The 17,357-nt window shown below is 34.0% G+C and overlaps 1 protein-coding gene across 3 annotated transcripts in view; it reads left to right on the forward strand.

Annotated features, from left to right (window-relative positions):
• Positions 1–17,357, forward strand: part of ZNF654 (zinc finger protein 654) — a 79,520-nt gene that overhangs the window by 25,446 nt on the left and 36,717 nt on the right. For all 3 annotated transcript variants that reach the window (XM_019624390.1, XM_019624391.1, XM_019624392.1), the window contains exon 2: positions 2,382–2,527. In XM_019624390.1, the coding sequence (XP_019479935.1) occupies positions 2,382–2,527 (146 nt within the window). The remainder of the gene's footprint in view (positions 1–2,381; positions 2,528–17,357) is intronic.

Here is a 17,357-nt window from a genome sequence, read left to right on the forward strand (position 1 = left end):
AGCTATAATGAAAATAAAAGCTGAAAAAGTAGAAAGCTTCTCTTCTAAGGAGATAAACCCAGCTTATAAATAGGAAGTGAATAAGGTTGTAAGTAGACACAGGTTAGGGCAAACTATTTGGTACTGAAGACAGGAAAAACGTGAGACTGTTAGGTGCCTATTACTTATGTGGTACCAAAATAGTGTGGTGGTGGCCAAAAAGAGGCAGAAAATAAAGCTGGTCAAACAGTCTAGTGAAGAGAAAATTTAAAGCCAGGGAACCACTGTTTATCTACCATTCTTTTTTGGCCCCTGGTGGTTTAGAAAAGTCTGTCCTACTTGGGGTTATCATAGTTAGTAGTAGTTTTTACTTTCCAGCTTGTAAGGACTACAGGATTTGAAAGGGATACAACTACACAGAGATAATACTCTCTAGCTTTCTTTTTCATCCACACGGGGTCCTAGAAACATTGGAGACATGTGCTAGCTACCTGGTATTGCAATTTAGAATTGTCACAAAACTGTGAAGGGTCTGACAGTTTATGTAAGCCTGCCACAGTTTCATGGATGCTGGCAGAAGACATGAAACTCCTGGGTGAGAAATAAAGCACTTGCTTACTCCTGGCACAGCAAGCAGTGTGAGCTTCATGTACACGAGGGTTCTCCTTGCCCCTCAAGTGTCACAAAGGTGTTGGGAATGGCTCAGGTGGATCCTGCACTCAAAGGAGGTTTTCCTCACAGCCGAGGGACCCCAGGCTTTGATAATGGTCTGCAAGCATATCAGAGAGAGACGACACCATAATTATACTGGATAGCTAACAGATTTACTGGTCTGCAGAGAGACAGCATCTTTATTTTTCATGACTGTTTCCTATAAATGTATTTGAAAGATAAAGGCAGGCAAAGCCTCTTTTGGAAAAACTATAGAAATGCAAGAGACCCATGGAAAAGTGTCTCCCAATAGGAAGTGATTCATGTGAAAAGTCCATGAGCTCTGAGTGTTCTTGGCTTTTTCACTGTGCTCTAGTTTTCCCATCTTTTAAATCAGTGTTGGAAATCATTTTCTGTAAAGGGGCAGATATTAAATATTTTAGGCTTTGTGAGCCGTATGATTTCTGTCATTACTATTCAACTTGGCTATTATAGCAAGAAAGCAGCCATAGGTAATATATAAATGGATAAATCTGGATATGTTCTAATAAAACTTTATGGACATTGAAATTTGAATTTCATATGGTTTTCACACATCACAAAATATTTTTTTCAATTATTTAAAAATATAACATCCATTCTTTACTCATGGGTTGTACAAAAACGGGGCAGGCCAAATTTGGGTTGCAGGCCATAGTTTGCCAACCCATTTTATATGATAAATTTTAAAAATATAATACATTGTTTTAATCTAGCAGTCTTGCACATGAGAGCATAATTTTATAGATATACATTTATAGATATATAACATAGATCAATATTTTATAGAATTGATAGTTCTAAAATGTTTTCTCATAAGTTATTCCAATTTAACTTCAGAGTAAACATGTAAAGTAAGCATTAGCATCTCCATTTTATGGTGAGGAAACGAATGCATAGAGAAGGAAGATGACCTACCCAATTCATAAAACTAGTTAGGTGACAGAGCCAAGACTGATTTTATTCTGGACTCGTCTCCATAATATGGTACAGTTTAAATTGTCATAATCAGATCAACATGCCACTATATCTTTAATATTCATTTGTTGCCAGAATGCTTAGAGTTCAGTCTTACAGATAATTATAAAATACATACTCATTTCTAATTTTCTTTATTATTCTATTCTGTCTAGCTATTTTAATATTTGATAATTGGTATTTTGACAAAAGCTAAAATATAGGAGGTGAAGAGTGTGTTACAAAGTTGGGTAAAGATTTAGCAGCTGAACAGTAAAGTTATTCATATATTTCTTTTTCACATTTTCAAAGATAATAGTTAATTTTTTTCACATGTACACCATGAAAATAAAAAAATAAGAACCCCCTCCCCCCCAAATCGTTTGTATTCATGCTTAACTAATACAGTGGGTGTTCATGCTTAACTAATACAGAGGGTGCCAAGAAAATGTATACACGTTTTAAGAAAGGAAACCTATTAAAATAGTAATACTAAATATATACCGATAACAAAAGATGAATACGAGTCATGTTTGACTTCTGCAATTAAAAGAGGTGCTCAAAGTGGTTACCATCAGCGTCCAGACACTTCTGATTATGACAAACTAGTGCTTGAGCAACGTTGACCCAAGTGTCCACTTGTATACATTTTTTTGACACCCCCGCTATTTTAATCATCTAGTAAGTTTTATCCAAATTGTTAAACTCGAGAAATTTTCTCTAATAATGTACTTTTTGGATTGCTTCCCTGTCAGGTGGTTGAAGATTATGCTGGAAGATGGCAGGTCCCTTTGCCACAGCTTCAAGTTCTTCAGACTGCACTTTGCTGTTTTACATCAGCCAGTGCATCATTCCCAGATGAATGTGAGCACGTACAGTACGTTTTGAGTAGCCTTGCTTTGTAAGTACTCTTTACTTCTTATAAAACTATTATTTTTCTTGATGTATTTGAGAACTGGTTTCTGATTATTTTTATTGTGGAAGGCACCTTTCTTAACAAGTCTTCCCTCAGAAAGAAATTCCCATTTCATTTAAGTATTCAGTTAATCACAATTTTACTTTTAGTTGTAGAGTTAAATGGAATTGTTATATAAATTCTTATGGTCACTACAAGCACTTTTCCTTTTTAATTCCCCAGGTTTTCTTGGCAAACTGTAATATTAAGTCCCAGAATACAGCAATTCAGGCCATCATAGTTAACAGAAGGATCTTAAATTGGCCAGAAAGAGGTTAGGAAACTACTGGTTTTTAAAAATACTTGTAGAGGACTTCAAGTTAAAGATCACAAATTGAGCACTTGTGTTTATCCTTTTTACCCTCCTAAAATTATAGTAAAGAAGTAAAAGAGAGAAATATAGTGAAAAGAAAAGAGAGAAAAATCATCTGAATGAAAGATTTCAGCAATTTTCTGAGGGACAGAAAACAGACAGATGAGTGGTTGTTTAAACATGGCAGACCAAGTCACATTTATTTTTTTGTGTTTTTTTGTGCCTCAAATTGCACTTACATCACAATAGTGGGTTGTGAAATCATTTATCAACATTACAAAATAAAATAGAAAATATGAGTACTTCTCATAGGATAAGTATTATTTTGTGAAACTCTTGTTTTTATACTTATCTTTATGTACAGTCATGTGCCACATAATATTTTGGTCAGTGACAGACCACATGCACAATGGTGGTCACATAAGATTATAATGCAGCTGAAAAATTCCTGTTGCCTAGTGATGTAGCTGTCATAACATCTTAGCACAAAGGTTGCAAAAACCAAAAAGGCTCTGCTTGAGATGGCCAACAACTCTAACCTGGGTGTGGATGAGAATGACATCAGGAGCTCCCAGAGGTGGTTCCTGAGGAATATACTAATGAGGAATTGTTAGAACTGAAACAGGAATGTATAGCTGAAAAAGAGTCGAGAGAAAATGAAACTGCAAAAGAGAAAGAACAACCCCCAAGAAGATTCACAGTGAAAGGTTTAGCAGAAGTTTTTGCAGACCTCATCAAGCTCCTTAAAAAATTTGAAAACATGGACCCCAACACTAAAAGCCTTCATTAATTTAGAGGAATGTTCGTGGTACATTATCTGCTTACAAGCAAATCCATGAAGAAACAGAATAAATAAACCAAACAAACTACCATGGTCATATTTCTGTAAAGACTGAGACCTCCTGAAGAAGAGACTCAAGCAGGTCCTCCGGCAGATATTCCAGATGGCGTTGTCACAAGAGATGACAGGTCCATGACAAGATGTGGAGGTGGAGACAGTGATACTGATGGCCCTGACCCTGTTTAAGCCTAGGCTAATGTGTGTATTTGTGTCTTAGTTTTTAACAAAAACATATAAATTGTTTTAAAAAAATAAAAAAATTAAAAAATAGAAAAAAGCTAATAGAATAAGGCTATAAAGAAAGAAAATAGTTTGTACAGCTGCACAATGTGTGTGTTTTATGCTGTGTTATAACAAAATATTTAAACATTAAAAAATGAAAAGTTTATATAGTAAAGTAAAAAAATTACAGTAAGCTAACGTTAATTTATTATTAAAGAAAATTATTTTTTTAATAGATGCAGTGTAGCCTAAGTATACAGTGTTTATAAAGTCTACTGTAGTGTGCAGTAATGTTCCAGGCCTTCACACTCACTCACCTCTCACTCACTGACTCACCCAGAGCAACTTTCAGTCCTGCAAGCTCCATTTATGGCAAGTGCTCTCATACAGGTGTACCATTTTTTAAAAATCTTTTTTACTGTACCCTTTCTATTTTTAGATGTATTTAGATACTCAAATAGTTACCATTGTGTTACAATTGCCTACAGCATTTAGTACAGTAACATGCTGTACAGGCTTGTAGCCTAGCAACAATAGGCTACACCACACAGCCTAGGTATGTAGTGGGCTATACCCTAGGTTTGTGTAAGTGCACTTCATGATGTTCACACAATGACAAAATCACCTATCAGTGCATTTCTTAGAATGTATTCCCATTGTTAAGCAGCTCATTGTTTATAAAACATCTTTTAAAACTGGTGGCAGTGAACACAAAATTATCCTCTGCCTTGTAAAATAGGAAGACAGGCTGTCCTTGCCCCCTCCTCCCAGAATCCTACAAAGGTATAGAATTTGCACATGCAAGATGTGAAATAGAGAGTAGGGAATGAGATACTTTGGGAGGATCCAGATAAAGGAGTTAATTGCAGTTTTTCCATTCAGGCCAATCACCTGGCCTTAGGGCCCAGGGTGGGGTGGGAAACAGTATTGCTCCTTTTTTTTTTTTAACATTCTGGTAATTAATGGTTCCTCTTTGAGACAGCTAGCAAATCACTTAATTATCCTAAAGAAAAACTCATCAAGTCACCAAACTCGAGACATGCTCATAGGACTCCCAATTCATGGGTTATGGCCTTATTCTTAAATATTAATTGGTATTCAGGAATCATCAGACACATAAGGAATGCCTTCAACATGAAACGAATACAATTAAAACAAATTCTGGAAGAACTAGTTTTAATATTGAAAACAAAAAATTAAAAAAAGAAATATAAAATCTGTAATTAGTATTTTCAAAGAGAGTTGAGAAGATATGTATAATATTGAAACATCAACATATCATGCTATATGAAAGATATAATGAGATTCCAAAAATGAGTTTGTGGAAATTAAGAAAATATGATGATTAAAATTTAAATTTCTGTAGGAAGTTTGGAAAGTAAAGTTAAACAAATAATATAGACTATAAATCAAAACCAAAGAGAAGGAACATGTCAGAAAAGAAAAAATTATATGATAGCTCCATGTATGAGGTTTGCTATTTAACTAGTTGGAGTTCTAGAAAAGAACTTAGAGAAAATACATTGGAGGAAATTTTCAAAGACATAATTTGAAAGAATTTCCCAGAACTGAAATTCATGAACTTCCAGGATGAAAAACACAAAGAAATGCTCAGCACAATGAATATGAAAGATACTCAGCTAAATACATCATTTTGCAATTTCAGAATATCAAAAATGAAAAGCAGATGTAAACATCTTCTAGAGAGGAAAAACTAGGTCACCTATAAAGCAACAAACATCAGATTGATATCAGTCTTCATACAATCAATAATGGGTGGTAAACTATAATTAATCAGTGTCTCTAAAGATTTGAGGGGAAATTACTTTCAATGTAGAATTTTATACTCATTCATACTGTCAGTGGACTGTGAGAGTAGAGAGAACATTTCCAGGCATGTAAAGACCTGGGAGATTAACTTGTCCACATACTTTTTCTTGGGAAGTTATTAGAGAGTGTATTCCAGATGATGGTGTAATATAAAAAGACCAGATGACAGTGAATGTAGAAAACAGTAGCTTTTACTTAAGATAGAGGGAAGAGAAATCCCAGGATTACTGCTGAGTAATAGGTCTTATTTACAGATATGCCCCCCCAAAGAGGGAAATATCCAGTAAAAATGGAGATTTGAGACTAACTTTGAGAATTTGGAACCATTTAAGGTAGTGATAAAAGTAGACAAGGAAAGGGGCAGCCGGGTGGCTCAGTTGGTTAGAACGCGTGCTCTGAACAGCAAGGTTGTTGATTCGATTCCCACATGGGCCAAGGAGCTGTGCCCTCCACAACTAGATTGAAGGACAACGACTTGACTTGGAGCTGAAGGGTCCTGGAAAAAATACACTGTTACCCAATGAATGAATGAATGAATGAATGAATGAATGAATGAATGAATAAATAAATAAATAAATAATAATAAAGTAGACAAGGCAAAGGAAATAAAAAGGGAATTAGACACTCCAGGAAAATTAAAAATAATCTGAATAGGAAAGGACACAGAATCATAGCAAACTAATTAGATATGCAGTGAATGTTATTTATATACTTTTCTTAATGTAAATGATGTTTATTGACTTTCAACTTTTAGACAAAGTAAAAAAACAATTATAGAACAGAGGGAAGTTATTAACCTTTCAATATAAGAGTACTTAATAGAAGTTGAGTTGAAAGTGAATGACAAGGGCACTAATATCCTTCATTTAATTTTTATTTTAGAAATTGGAATATCAGTAGTAACCATAAATAAAGGTGTAAGTAATGTTATAAAGATAAATAATAGGGGAAATAATAAAAGTAATGATTAACTATTGGGAAGGTGAAATTGGTAGTGTGAGGAGTTAAATTCTCTTCTCCCATAGCTGGAAGTCAAGAGATAATATTTAAAATTTATAAATCAAATCTAACAGTTCATTATCAACATCTATTAACAATATTGAAAGTTGTTAATTCTGGGGCATTGGACTAATGGGAGAAGGTTGAAACCTTTCTCTATACTTAGCATTTTTAAATCTTGAAGATGTGTTAATTTCATATGTATGAACTATATATTTTTTGTTTTATTTATATATATATAAATTTAAAATAGGGTATGTATATTGTTCTTCTTTAAAAGTTTATTTGTATATATTTAAAATTGTAGGAGGGAACTGTGAGGTGATGGATATATTAACCAGCTTAACTGTGGTGATTATTTCACCATCTATACTCGTATGTATATAAAAACTCGTATGTATATATCAAGTTGTACAACTAAAATATACACAATTTCTGTTGTCAATTATACCCCAGTAAAGTTGAAAAAAACCCCAAAAAACTGTAGGTGGGAAGGAGAGTTTAGAATATAACATTATTTAGATTTGTAAGAGTGAGGCAGTTAAAAAAACTATTATTTTTATATTTAGTTTTATCATGACTGAATATGGGAAATGTATTAGGGCTTTTGGGTTATAATTGACAAAAATCTTACTCAAGCTAGTTTAAGCAAAATAATGAGTGGGTGGGCGGGAGGAATTTATTAGATGACTAAACTATCTAAAAGCAAGGACTAGGACTAGTTTTGTGATTTTCTGAATCCAGAGAATAAAATATCATATAGAACTGTTCTCTCTCCCTTTCCATCATTCCTTTTTTGGTTTTTTCATTCTCTCAGGGCTGCTGACAATTCTGGGATTAAGCTTAGTTTATTAACCAAGGGAGGAGAGACATTCCCCCCCCCCCCATACCCAAAGTATTTGGGGAACTCAGGTTTAGCTGAGATTATGTGCTCACTGTGTGGACTAATCATTGTGTCGAGGGAAGTGTGAAATTTTTGTCGCAGTCTGATGACAAGCCTACCCCGTGCTAGGGGAGATGAAGGTACTACAATACATTGGCAGCCCCATCAGAACCAGAGAAAAGTTGGAGGGATAAGCAGTTCCCTCAAGTGAGTGAGGTAGTGGGAAGAGAGCTGGCTATGTAGACAAAAAAATAATAGATGTCCACTACAAAGACATTTTTTTATATGTTATTTTAAAAACTGCCAGAGTGGTTTCAGTTGTTTTCTGCAGACCCTGAGGAAAAAAATAAGTATTAATAGAAATATGTTATTTGTAAGCAAGAAGTATTTTTATTTCAGTGCCTATGTGGATTTTTCCCCATTCTATATAATCTTTGTTAACTTTAGTGTTGTATAATGTGAAAATGCTTTTAAGGCTTACAAAAGTACTTTTTAAAAAAAATTAAGTCATTTGTCGATTTCTGTTTCATTGCTTGCTAGCTTTCCACCACTGCTCATGAAAACAATAATGTATTAAGCAGAAGCAAATTAATCTAACATGGACAGTGCTAGGTAAAAGAAAGTAAATTATCTTAGTGGTTTGTCAAATAGTGTTTCTTACAAAGAAAAGTTTCTGCATTATTTGAATTTACTTTAACAGAAAAGTTAATTGTATTTTTAATACCAGAAGAAAAATGGGAAATAGCAACATGGTGGTACTATTAAAAGAATAGTAAGTCTTTAATTCTATTATTTAAATAAATATCTCAGCCAGTAAATTCTTTCAACAATTATTCCGTAATCAATCATTCATTCATTCTGTAAATCTCTGTGCTTGGTTCTAGGGATAAAATAGAATATAAGGTAGTTAAGTCCTTGTTCTCAAAGACTTTACAGAGCTAAAATATATTAAAAAGGTCACATTATTATGTAATGTAATCATGAAAGAATTACAGGGTACAATGAGCAGTATAACTGGGGACTTGACTTGGTCCTGGAGGTCAGGGAAAATTTGCTGGGTGAGCTAACACTTGAGCTAAGCTCTGAAGGAATGATAGCAATACACAAAACAAGGAGTGGAAGAGCCTCTCAGGGATGGCAAACAGAATGTTCAAAGGTGCCTGGACAAGATGTCAGGATATTAATGGATTTCATTATAATTCATATCTGTTTTTGGAATTCTTGCTTATGATATGTTACCATGTATTTTTAATTTTTTAATCAGTTGACATACTAAAAATTTATAGGCAGGCTAAAGGATTAACTTAAGTAATATCTATAATATTCTGTGTATAAGTATATATAATATATAGATACAAAATATGTTATATGTTAAACATATAAGTTACTATATTCTCTGTTAGTATTGTCTGGTCCATATGTCCAACTTCATAAAATCTTATGCCCATGTCCACTTCCATAAATGCTTATACCCACCTTGTAAATTATACATATGTGAAGATCTGCTTTCCATAGGCTAGGGGACTAAAAAGTACAGTTTTGTGAAAGTGCTCTTTACAGGGAACGAAAGTAGATTCTGTTTTTATTTATAACTGAGTGTTTTTTTAAATTTTATGGAAATGAGTAGTAGAGATTTGCCTTAAATTGACTAATTATAATTTTACCTGGGATGACTCCCTGTAAACTGTATTTTCTAAAGAAATGAAGATTTTGCTATCTGTATGTATGTATTGTACTGAAAACGACCTCAAATTAATTCTCTGTTATAAATAAGAAAACTGAGGCCTGAGAAGTTAGGGAACTTTAAAAATCTGAGTTCTGAATTTTTTCCCAGTGTTTCCGTGTTTTAGATTGGTTAAATAATGATTCCTGAGTTTTACAGCTAGAACAAAGTCAAACACCTTGAAATTACAAAGTCGAACACCTTGAAATTAATTGAACCTTTAAGGCAAAGAACATAGACTTTACCAGTTTTACATAAAGTAAAAGTAAACTTTCATGCTGCCTTCCCAGCCTCTTTTTGCCCAGTGGAAAGTAAATGTTCATAGATTTCAGCATTCCAGGCAGGGTTCACTGATGGACAGTAATAAATTAATTCAGTAAAGTTATAGGATACAAAATCAATGTATAAAAATCTATTGTGTTTCTATATGCTAATAATGAACTGTCAGAGAAATTAAGAAAACAACCCTATTCACAATTTCATCAAAAAGTAAAAAATACCTAGGAATAATTTTCACCAAGGAAGTGAAAGACCTATATACTTAAAACTATAAGACATTGATAAAAGAAATTAAAGACAAAAATAAATGGAAAGATAATACATGTCCATGAACTTGAAGAATGTTGTTAGAATGTCCATAATACCCAAAGCAAACAACAGATTCAGTGCAATCACTATAAAAAATCCTGTGGCATTTTTCACAGAATTAGAACACACAATTCCTAAAATTTATATAGAACCTCAAAAGAACCAAGGCAATACTGAGAAAAAAGACCAAAGCTGGAGGCATCACTCTTCCTGATTTCAAACTATATTACAGAGTTAACCAAAACAGCATAGTATCAGCATAAAAACAGACACATAGATCAATGGAACAGAATATCAGAAATAAATCTATGCATATATGGTCAGTTTATTTATAACAAAGGAGTCAAGAATGTTCAGTGGGGAATGGACAGTCTCCTCACTAAATAATGTTGGGAAAACTGGAGGGCCATATTTAAAAGCATGAAACTGAACCACTAGTACACTAGACACAAAAATCAACTGACAATGGATACTTGAACAAAAGACCTGAAACCATAAAACTCCTAGAAGAGAACTTAGACAATAAGCTCGACATTGGTCTTAGGGATGATTTTTTGTTTTGTTTTGTTTTGTTTCATTTGACACCAAAAGCAAAGGCAGCAAAAGCAAAAAGAAACAAGTTGGACTTCATCACACTAAAAAGCTTCTGCACAGCAAAGGAAACCATCAGTCAAAATCAAAACTGAATAAAAACCACAGTGAGATATTACTTCACACCTGTTAGAATGGCTTTTATGAAAAAATAACAAATAACAGGTGTTGGCAAGGATGGGGAGAAAAGGAAACCCTGTTCATTGTTGGTAGGCATATAAATTAGTGCAGCCACTATGGAAAAATGTATGGAGGTTCCTGAAAGAATTAAAAATAGAACTATCTTATGATCCAGCAATTCTACTCCTGAGTATTTATCCGAAAGAAATGGAAACACTAACTCTAAAAGATATCTGTACCTCTGTGTTCATTGCAGCACTTTTCACAGTAGCCAAGACATGGAAGCAACCTGTGTGCCCATCAGTGGATGAATGGATAAAGTAAATGTGATATACACATATATATGTAATGGAATATTATCACTCAAAAAAGAAGGAAATGTTGCCATTTGTGACAACATTGATGGACCTTGAGGGTATTATGCTAACTGAAATAAGTCAGACTGAGAGACAACATTTGATCTCATTTATATGTAGAATCTAAAACAAAACAAAACTCAGGTTCAGGGAAGAGGTTGGTGGATTTCATAGGTGGGATTTGAGAGGTGGGCCAAATGGGTAAAGGTGGTCAAAAGGTACAAACTTCCATTATAAAATAAACAGATCATTGGGATATAATGTACAGCATAGTGACTATAGTTAATACTGTATTGTATATTTGAAAGCTGTTAAGAGAGTAGATCTTGAAAGTTCTGATCACAAGAAAAAAAATAGGGACTGTATGTGATTGATAAATGTTAACTGGACTTGTGCAGTCATTTTGCAATATATGCAAATATTGAATCATTTTGTTGTACCTCTGGATCTAATATAATGTTACATGTCAACTACAGCTCAATAGGAAAAAACAAACAAAAGAAAATCCTGTAGGATCAAGGCACCAAGACAAACATTTTTTTTAATATTTAATAAAAATAAATATGTGACTCATGTTGGCTATAGCCTGTTTATAGTTTCTTAACCATGATATTCTGAAAAAGTTTTGCGTTCTAATTTTGGAAGCAGGGGGACAAAAAATAATTTTCATTCGTCTTGTAGGAAATGGTCATCGATAAATTTATTTTTGTTTTTTTATTTTTAAAAAAATATTTTATTGGGGAATTGAGGAAGGGGAACAGTGTTGGGGAATTGGGGAAGGGGAACAGCCAAGTTGTTGTCCTTCAATCTTAGTTGAGGGCGCAGCTAGCTCAGCTCCAAGTCCTGTTACCATCCAAGATGCTCAGCTCAAGATGCCATGTTCAATCTTAGTTGCTGGTGGGCTATGCCCACCATCCCATGCGGGAGTTGAACCAGAAACCTTGTTGTTTGGAGCACGCGCTCTCACCAGCTGAGCCATCCTGCCATCTGTTGGCAGCTCAGCGGCAGCTCAGCTCTGGCGCAGCTCACTGGTCTATGTGGGAATTGAACCAGTGACCTGTTGCTCAGAGCTGGCGCTCTTAACCAACTGAGCTACTTGGCTGGCCCCTCATTTTCTTTTTGATTAAGATATATAGGTTATTTTAATCAAGATTTAGTTAGGGAAATGTAAGTCATGCTAGATAATTCAGTAGAGGGAATTTAATTCATAGAACCTCTTTCAAAGTTGTTAGAAGATCTGAGAGAATAGACAAGGAAAGAATGGTGAACCCAGACTTAGCTTAGCACTCTAGTAAGTTGCTGTTAGGTCTAGAAATGGAAGAATGAAGGAAGGAGGAGGTATTGGTAGAGCCCAGAGACTGGAGATGGTTGATGAAAGGAAGAAGCACTGATTTGTGTGTGAGGGTACCTCAGAGGGATATAATTATTGCTTAAGAGGACCCTGAAACCACAGATTAAAGAAACTCAGAGAACAACAAGCAGGATAATTTGAAACACAAACACATGCACACCTACCACCTAGGTCACCTAGATGCGTAACGTTCAAACTCTGAAAATCACTGAACAAATCTCATAGGCCACCAGAGTAAAAAGACATCACCACATCTAGAAGACTGAAGATAAGAAATGCAGCAAACATCTCAGGAACTCTGCAAGCCAGAACACAATGAAATGACCTCTTTAAAGTGCTAAAAGAAAAAAACAAAATCTTTTAATTCTCAATTTGAGAAGGAGAAATAAGCATGTTTTCAGGGAAACAAAACTGAAAGAATTCATTCCCAGAAGACTTGAACTACAAAAAAGTACCAGAAATGTGATGCCAGATAGAAAATCTACTCAAAGAAGTGGAGAGAACTGGAAATGCTATTTTTCTTATTTTTAATCACTGTGAAATATAACTAAAGCAGGGATTGGTAAACAATTCTTTAAAGGGCCAGATATTTTAGACCTGCAGACCATAGAGTGTCTGTTGTAACTACTCAACTCTGCTCTTGTAGCACCAAAGCATATATGAATGCATGTTGCTGTTTTCAATAAAACTTTTACAAAACTGGCCACCATCCTATGGGTCATATTTTTTAAATGCCAAGACGAAAGCAAAATTTGTAGTGAAGTGATATTGGTTTATAGCATATTTTAAATGAAAGTGAATGACAAAAATATTGTACCGAAAGCAGCATAATATTATTTGAAGGTGGGCTGGTACTTATTAAAGATACAAAGTCAACCCTAGGGTAATCACTAAAACCATAGAATGCAGAGATGTGTATATTAAGCCAAAGTGTAGATAAAATGGAATAAAAATTACTCAGTCCAAAAAAGGTGGAAGAAGAGGTCGAACAGAACCATGAACAGATAGAACAAATAGAAAGTAACTATTAGGGTAGTAGGTTTTAATCCAAATGTATAAAACATTACCTTACACTTAAATGGTCTAAACCTACTTAAAAAGACAGAAATTAGTAGGATAGAAAAGCAAGATCCAACTAATAGGTATATATCCATACCCCATTCCCTTTTAAAAATAAACAGATACGTACTTTGCTTTTTTCATTTAATGTTATATCTTGGAGATCACTCCATAGTGATATAGACATATTCCAAATCCCTTTTTACAGCTGTAGTATTCATTTTGTAGATGTACCATAGGTTTATTCAGTATGTCTTCTAATGATAGGTATTTGGATTGTTTCCATTCTTTTCCTATTACAAATAGTGCTATTATTAATATCCTTTTGGGGCCAGCTGAGTGGCATGTTGATTAAGAGTTGGCTTGGGACGCCAGCTCTGAGCAGCAGGGCCCTGGTTTGGATCCCACATTAGGACTGGTGACGCTGTGCCCTCTACAGCTAAGATGGTGAACAACAGCTCGACCTGGAGCTGGGCTGCGGTGAGTCACCGGCGACGGCTTAGGCTGCAGTGGAACTGCAGTGGGCTGCGGTAAAGCTACCCTGAGTGGCTGGCAGCCAGCGTGAGCTGCCAAGAGCCGCTGTGAGCAGCTGTCCAGTGGCCGGTGACCGATCTGCCTTACCTGGGAAGAGGCAATGATAATACCAACATAGGCCAGTGAAGCGACGTCCTCCACAACTAGACTGAAGAACAAAAGGACAGCAACTTGTCTGTTCCCCTTCCCTGATTCCCCAGCACTGTTCCCCTCCTGATTCCCCAATTAAAAAAAAAAATTATATCTATCTATCTATCTATCTATCTATCTATCTATCTATCTATCTATCTATCTATCTATCTATCTATATCCTTTTGCATACATCTTTTTGTATTTTTGCCAGTAGATTTTTGGGGTAGTTTCCTAGCTTCTGTGTCAAAAGATGATTAGATATAAATTTTGCTAAATAATCCCTAAGGTCCCTCTACACAGCTTTTACCATTTTGCATTCTCACCCACAAAAAGAGGCTTTGCTCACCTCCAACCTCACTACAGTTTTGTGTTGTCAAAATTTTGTTTAATAGAAGAGAAATGGCACCACAATGTAGTTTTAATTTGTATTTTTCTTACTGTGAGTGAAGTTGAACATCTTTTTGCATATCCTTAAAGACCATTTGTATTTCATTTTACATGAGCTACATGTAAATGTGTATATCTCAAGCCTATTTTCTGTAAGTTGGACTTTTTCTTCTCAGTTTTTATAAGCTCTTTATGTATTAGGGATATTATTAACCCCTTCCTGTGATGTAAGTTGCAAATGTATAGTTTTTCATTTATCTTTGCTTTGCTTATAGTATTTATATTTTTTAATGTAATTAATTTTATCAGTATTCCCCTATTGCTTCTGAATTTTGACTCATAAAGAGTTCTCTATAACCAAATTATATGGGACTTTTTTCTGATATTTGAATTGTTTGATTTTTTTTTATGTTTAGGTTTTTGATCTATTTTGAATGTTTTGTTTGGAAGTTGGAGTGAATCAATTTTGTTTTTTAATATTTGGCTATTCAATATGAAGAAGTCTTTTTTCACTACTGATTTGAGATGCTGCTTTTGTCATATACTCGCTTTTCACATGCAATTCACTTATTTTTGGATTTTCTATATGATTTTATTAGGCTATTTGTCCATGTGCCAAAACAATACATAGAGATTCAATTATAGAAACTTTGTACAATGTTTTAATATTGGCTAGCTCTTTTCATTACTCTTGCTGTTTCATGGTTTTCTTAGATATTCAACTTTGTAATCAACGTGTATTTCCAGAAAACTTGAAGGTACTTTTACTTCATGTAAATTTATAAATTAGTAAGGAGAATTTAGTGCTTAACTTACTGAAATATGTACTTTATATACCCTACCTTCTTCCAATCTAAGAACACAGGAACATTAATATTGAAACTTCTTCTTCCAACTTAAATGCTATTGATGCCATTATTTTTGCTATATACTTTTTAAAGCCCAAATGAGATTATTATTTTTGCTTCATGCTGTCAAATTTTGTAGCCTATATATTTTTGTGTCTTAAACCCTTCTTGCTAATTTAATTTCCTATTTCTTTGTAAACAGTCTATATCCTTCTTTGGTTGTTTTATACATTGCTCTTTATAGTTTACTATGATAAAGCTAGGTGTACATTTATTTTTCTTAATCCTTATTGGGATTTCCTGGGCATCCTGGATCTGAGGATTGGTATCTTTCATCAGTTTTGAAATTCTTACCCAGTTTTTGTCTTTGCCTCATTCATTCTGTCTTTTTTTTCTTTGTGGAAATAGGATTATACTTGTTGGACTTGTACGTTCCATTCCCCGTGTCTCTAAATCTTCCTTGTATTTTCCATTTCTTTGTCTCATTATATTGCACTCTATATTGGTAAGTGAGATTCTTGTATTTCAGTGTGGAAATTACTTATATGCTACAGAGACCCAAAAGAGAATAGTAATTCTGATTATAACTTCTAAACAATCTCCTTTTTTGTTTCTGTGTATTTGAAGAAAGTCTGGTACCTTTTCACCATTTATAATATGGTCTGACTTCCAAGCACCCCAATGACGGAATATAGTTTGTTTCATAAATAGGGACTCTAGTGGTACTCTGGTTATTTAAGCTTGCATAGTTAACAGAAATATACTCATTGATGAAAGTCAAATAAGTATGGTTTTTAAATTCAGAAAGCATACCATCTATCATGTATTTGTCCCATTACAAATAATTTATGTTTTTATATAAATCATTTTTTTGAAGTAATTCTATTTTGAATAATGAATTTAGGTAAATGAACTGTAGGTAACTTATAATTTGGACTGGATTAATTATAAATTGATTAATGTATAGACGTACATATTAAACATTATATTAAATATATAATATACAAACATATCTTAAGCATATTCAATATTAAAAACTGATATAAACATATGATAATACATTTTTGGGAAAAAAAACCTTTTGATGAATTTAGTCAGATATCTTAAAAATCTTCATAATTTAAGTAAAGAAAAATTGCTATCTTATATTTCAACAAAATTGACCCATGCACAGCTGAGAACAAATCTGTGAAGATCCTGTGTTTCCTTTTAGATTGTTGAAGGAAACGTGGATGACAATGTTGATAATAAAAATAGTAGTATTAATACCATATTAGCAAACACCTGTAGCACTATGAGGGCTTGTTCTAAGTGCTTTACAAGAGGTAGCTACTATTATTGCTTCTATTTTATAAATAAAGAAACTGAGGCATAGAGATATTAAGTGACTTGTTCAGGGTGACATATCAACTGAGTGGTGGAGTTGAGATTCAAACCCAGTGTGGCTCTAGACCACGAGTGAGTTAAAAGGCCAGATATTTTAAGCTTAACCCATAAGATCTCCGTTGCCACCACTCAGTTCTGTCATTGTGGTGGGAAAGCAGCCAGTCAATATGTAGATAGATGGGTGTGGTTGTGTTCCAATAGTACCTTATTTATTGAGAGTGATATTTGAATTTCATTTAATTTTTACTTGTCATGAAATATTATTCTCCTAATTTTTTTTAACAATTTAAATATGGCTAACAATTCTTACCTCTTGCACTATACAGAAACAGGTGTTCCTTGGGCCCATTTGGCCTGTGTGCAGTAGTTGGCCAGCGAGCTCTAGACTGCTATGTATAGTTTGGGGTCCTACTTTGTTCTATTTTGGACTTATTTACCCTGCACCTTGTAGAGTTCTTTTCCATGAGCATTCAACAACTTAATTTCTAAACATTTAGTTGATCTTTTACACTACTAGTCAAAAGGAAATATAACAGGTATAAAACATGAAGTTTCTACTTCTACATATAATCTAGGTTTTTTTCCCCCCTAGTGATTTCACTATTGCATAGAT

The sequence above is a fragment of the Hipposideros armiger genome, unplaced genomic scaffold (assembly GCF_001890085.2).
Source record: "Hipposideros armiger isolate ML-2016 unplaced genomic scaffold, ASM189008v1 scaffold_587, whole genome shotgun sequence".
Lineage (NCBI taxonomy): Eukaryota > Metazoa > Chordata > Mammalia > Chiroptera > Hipposideridae > Hipposideros > Hipposideros armiger.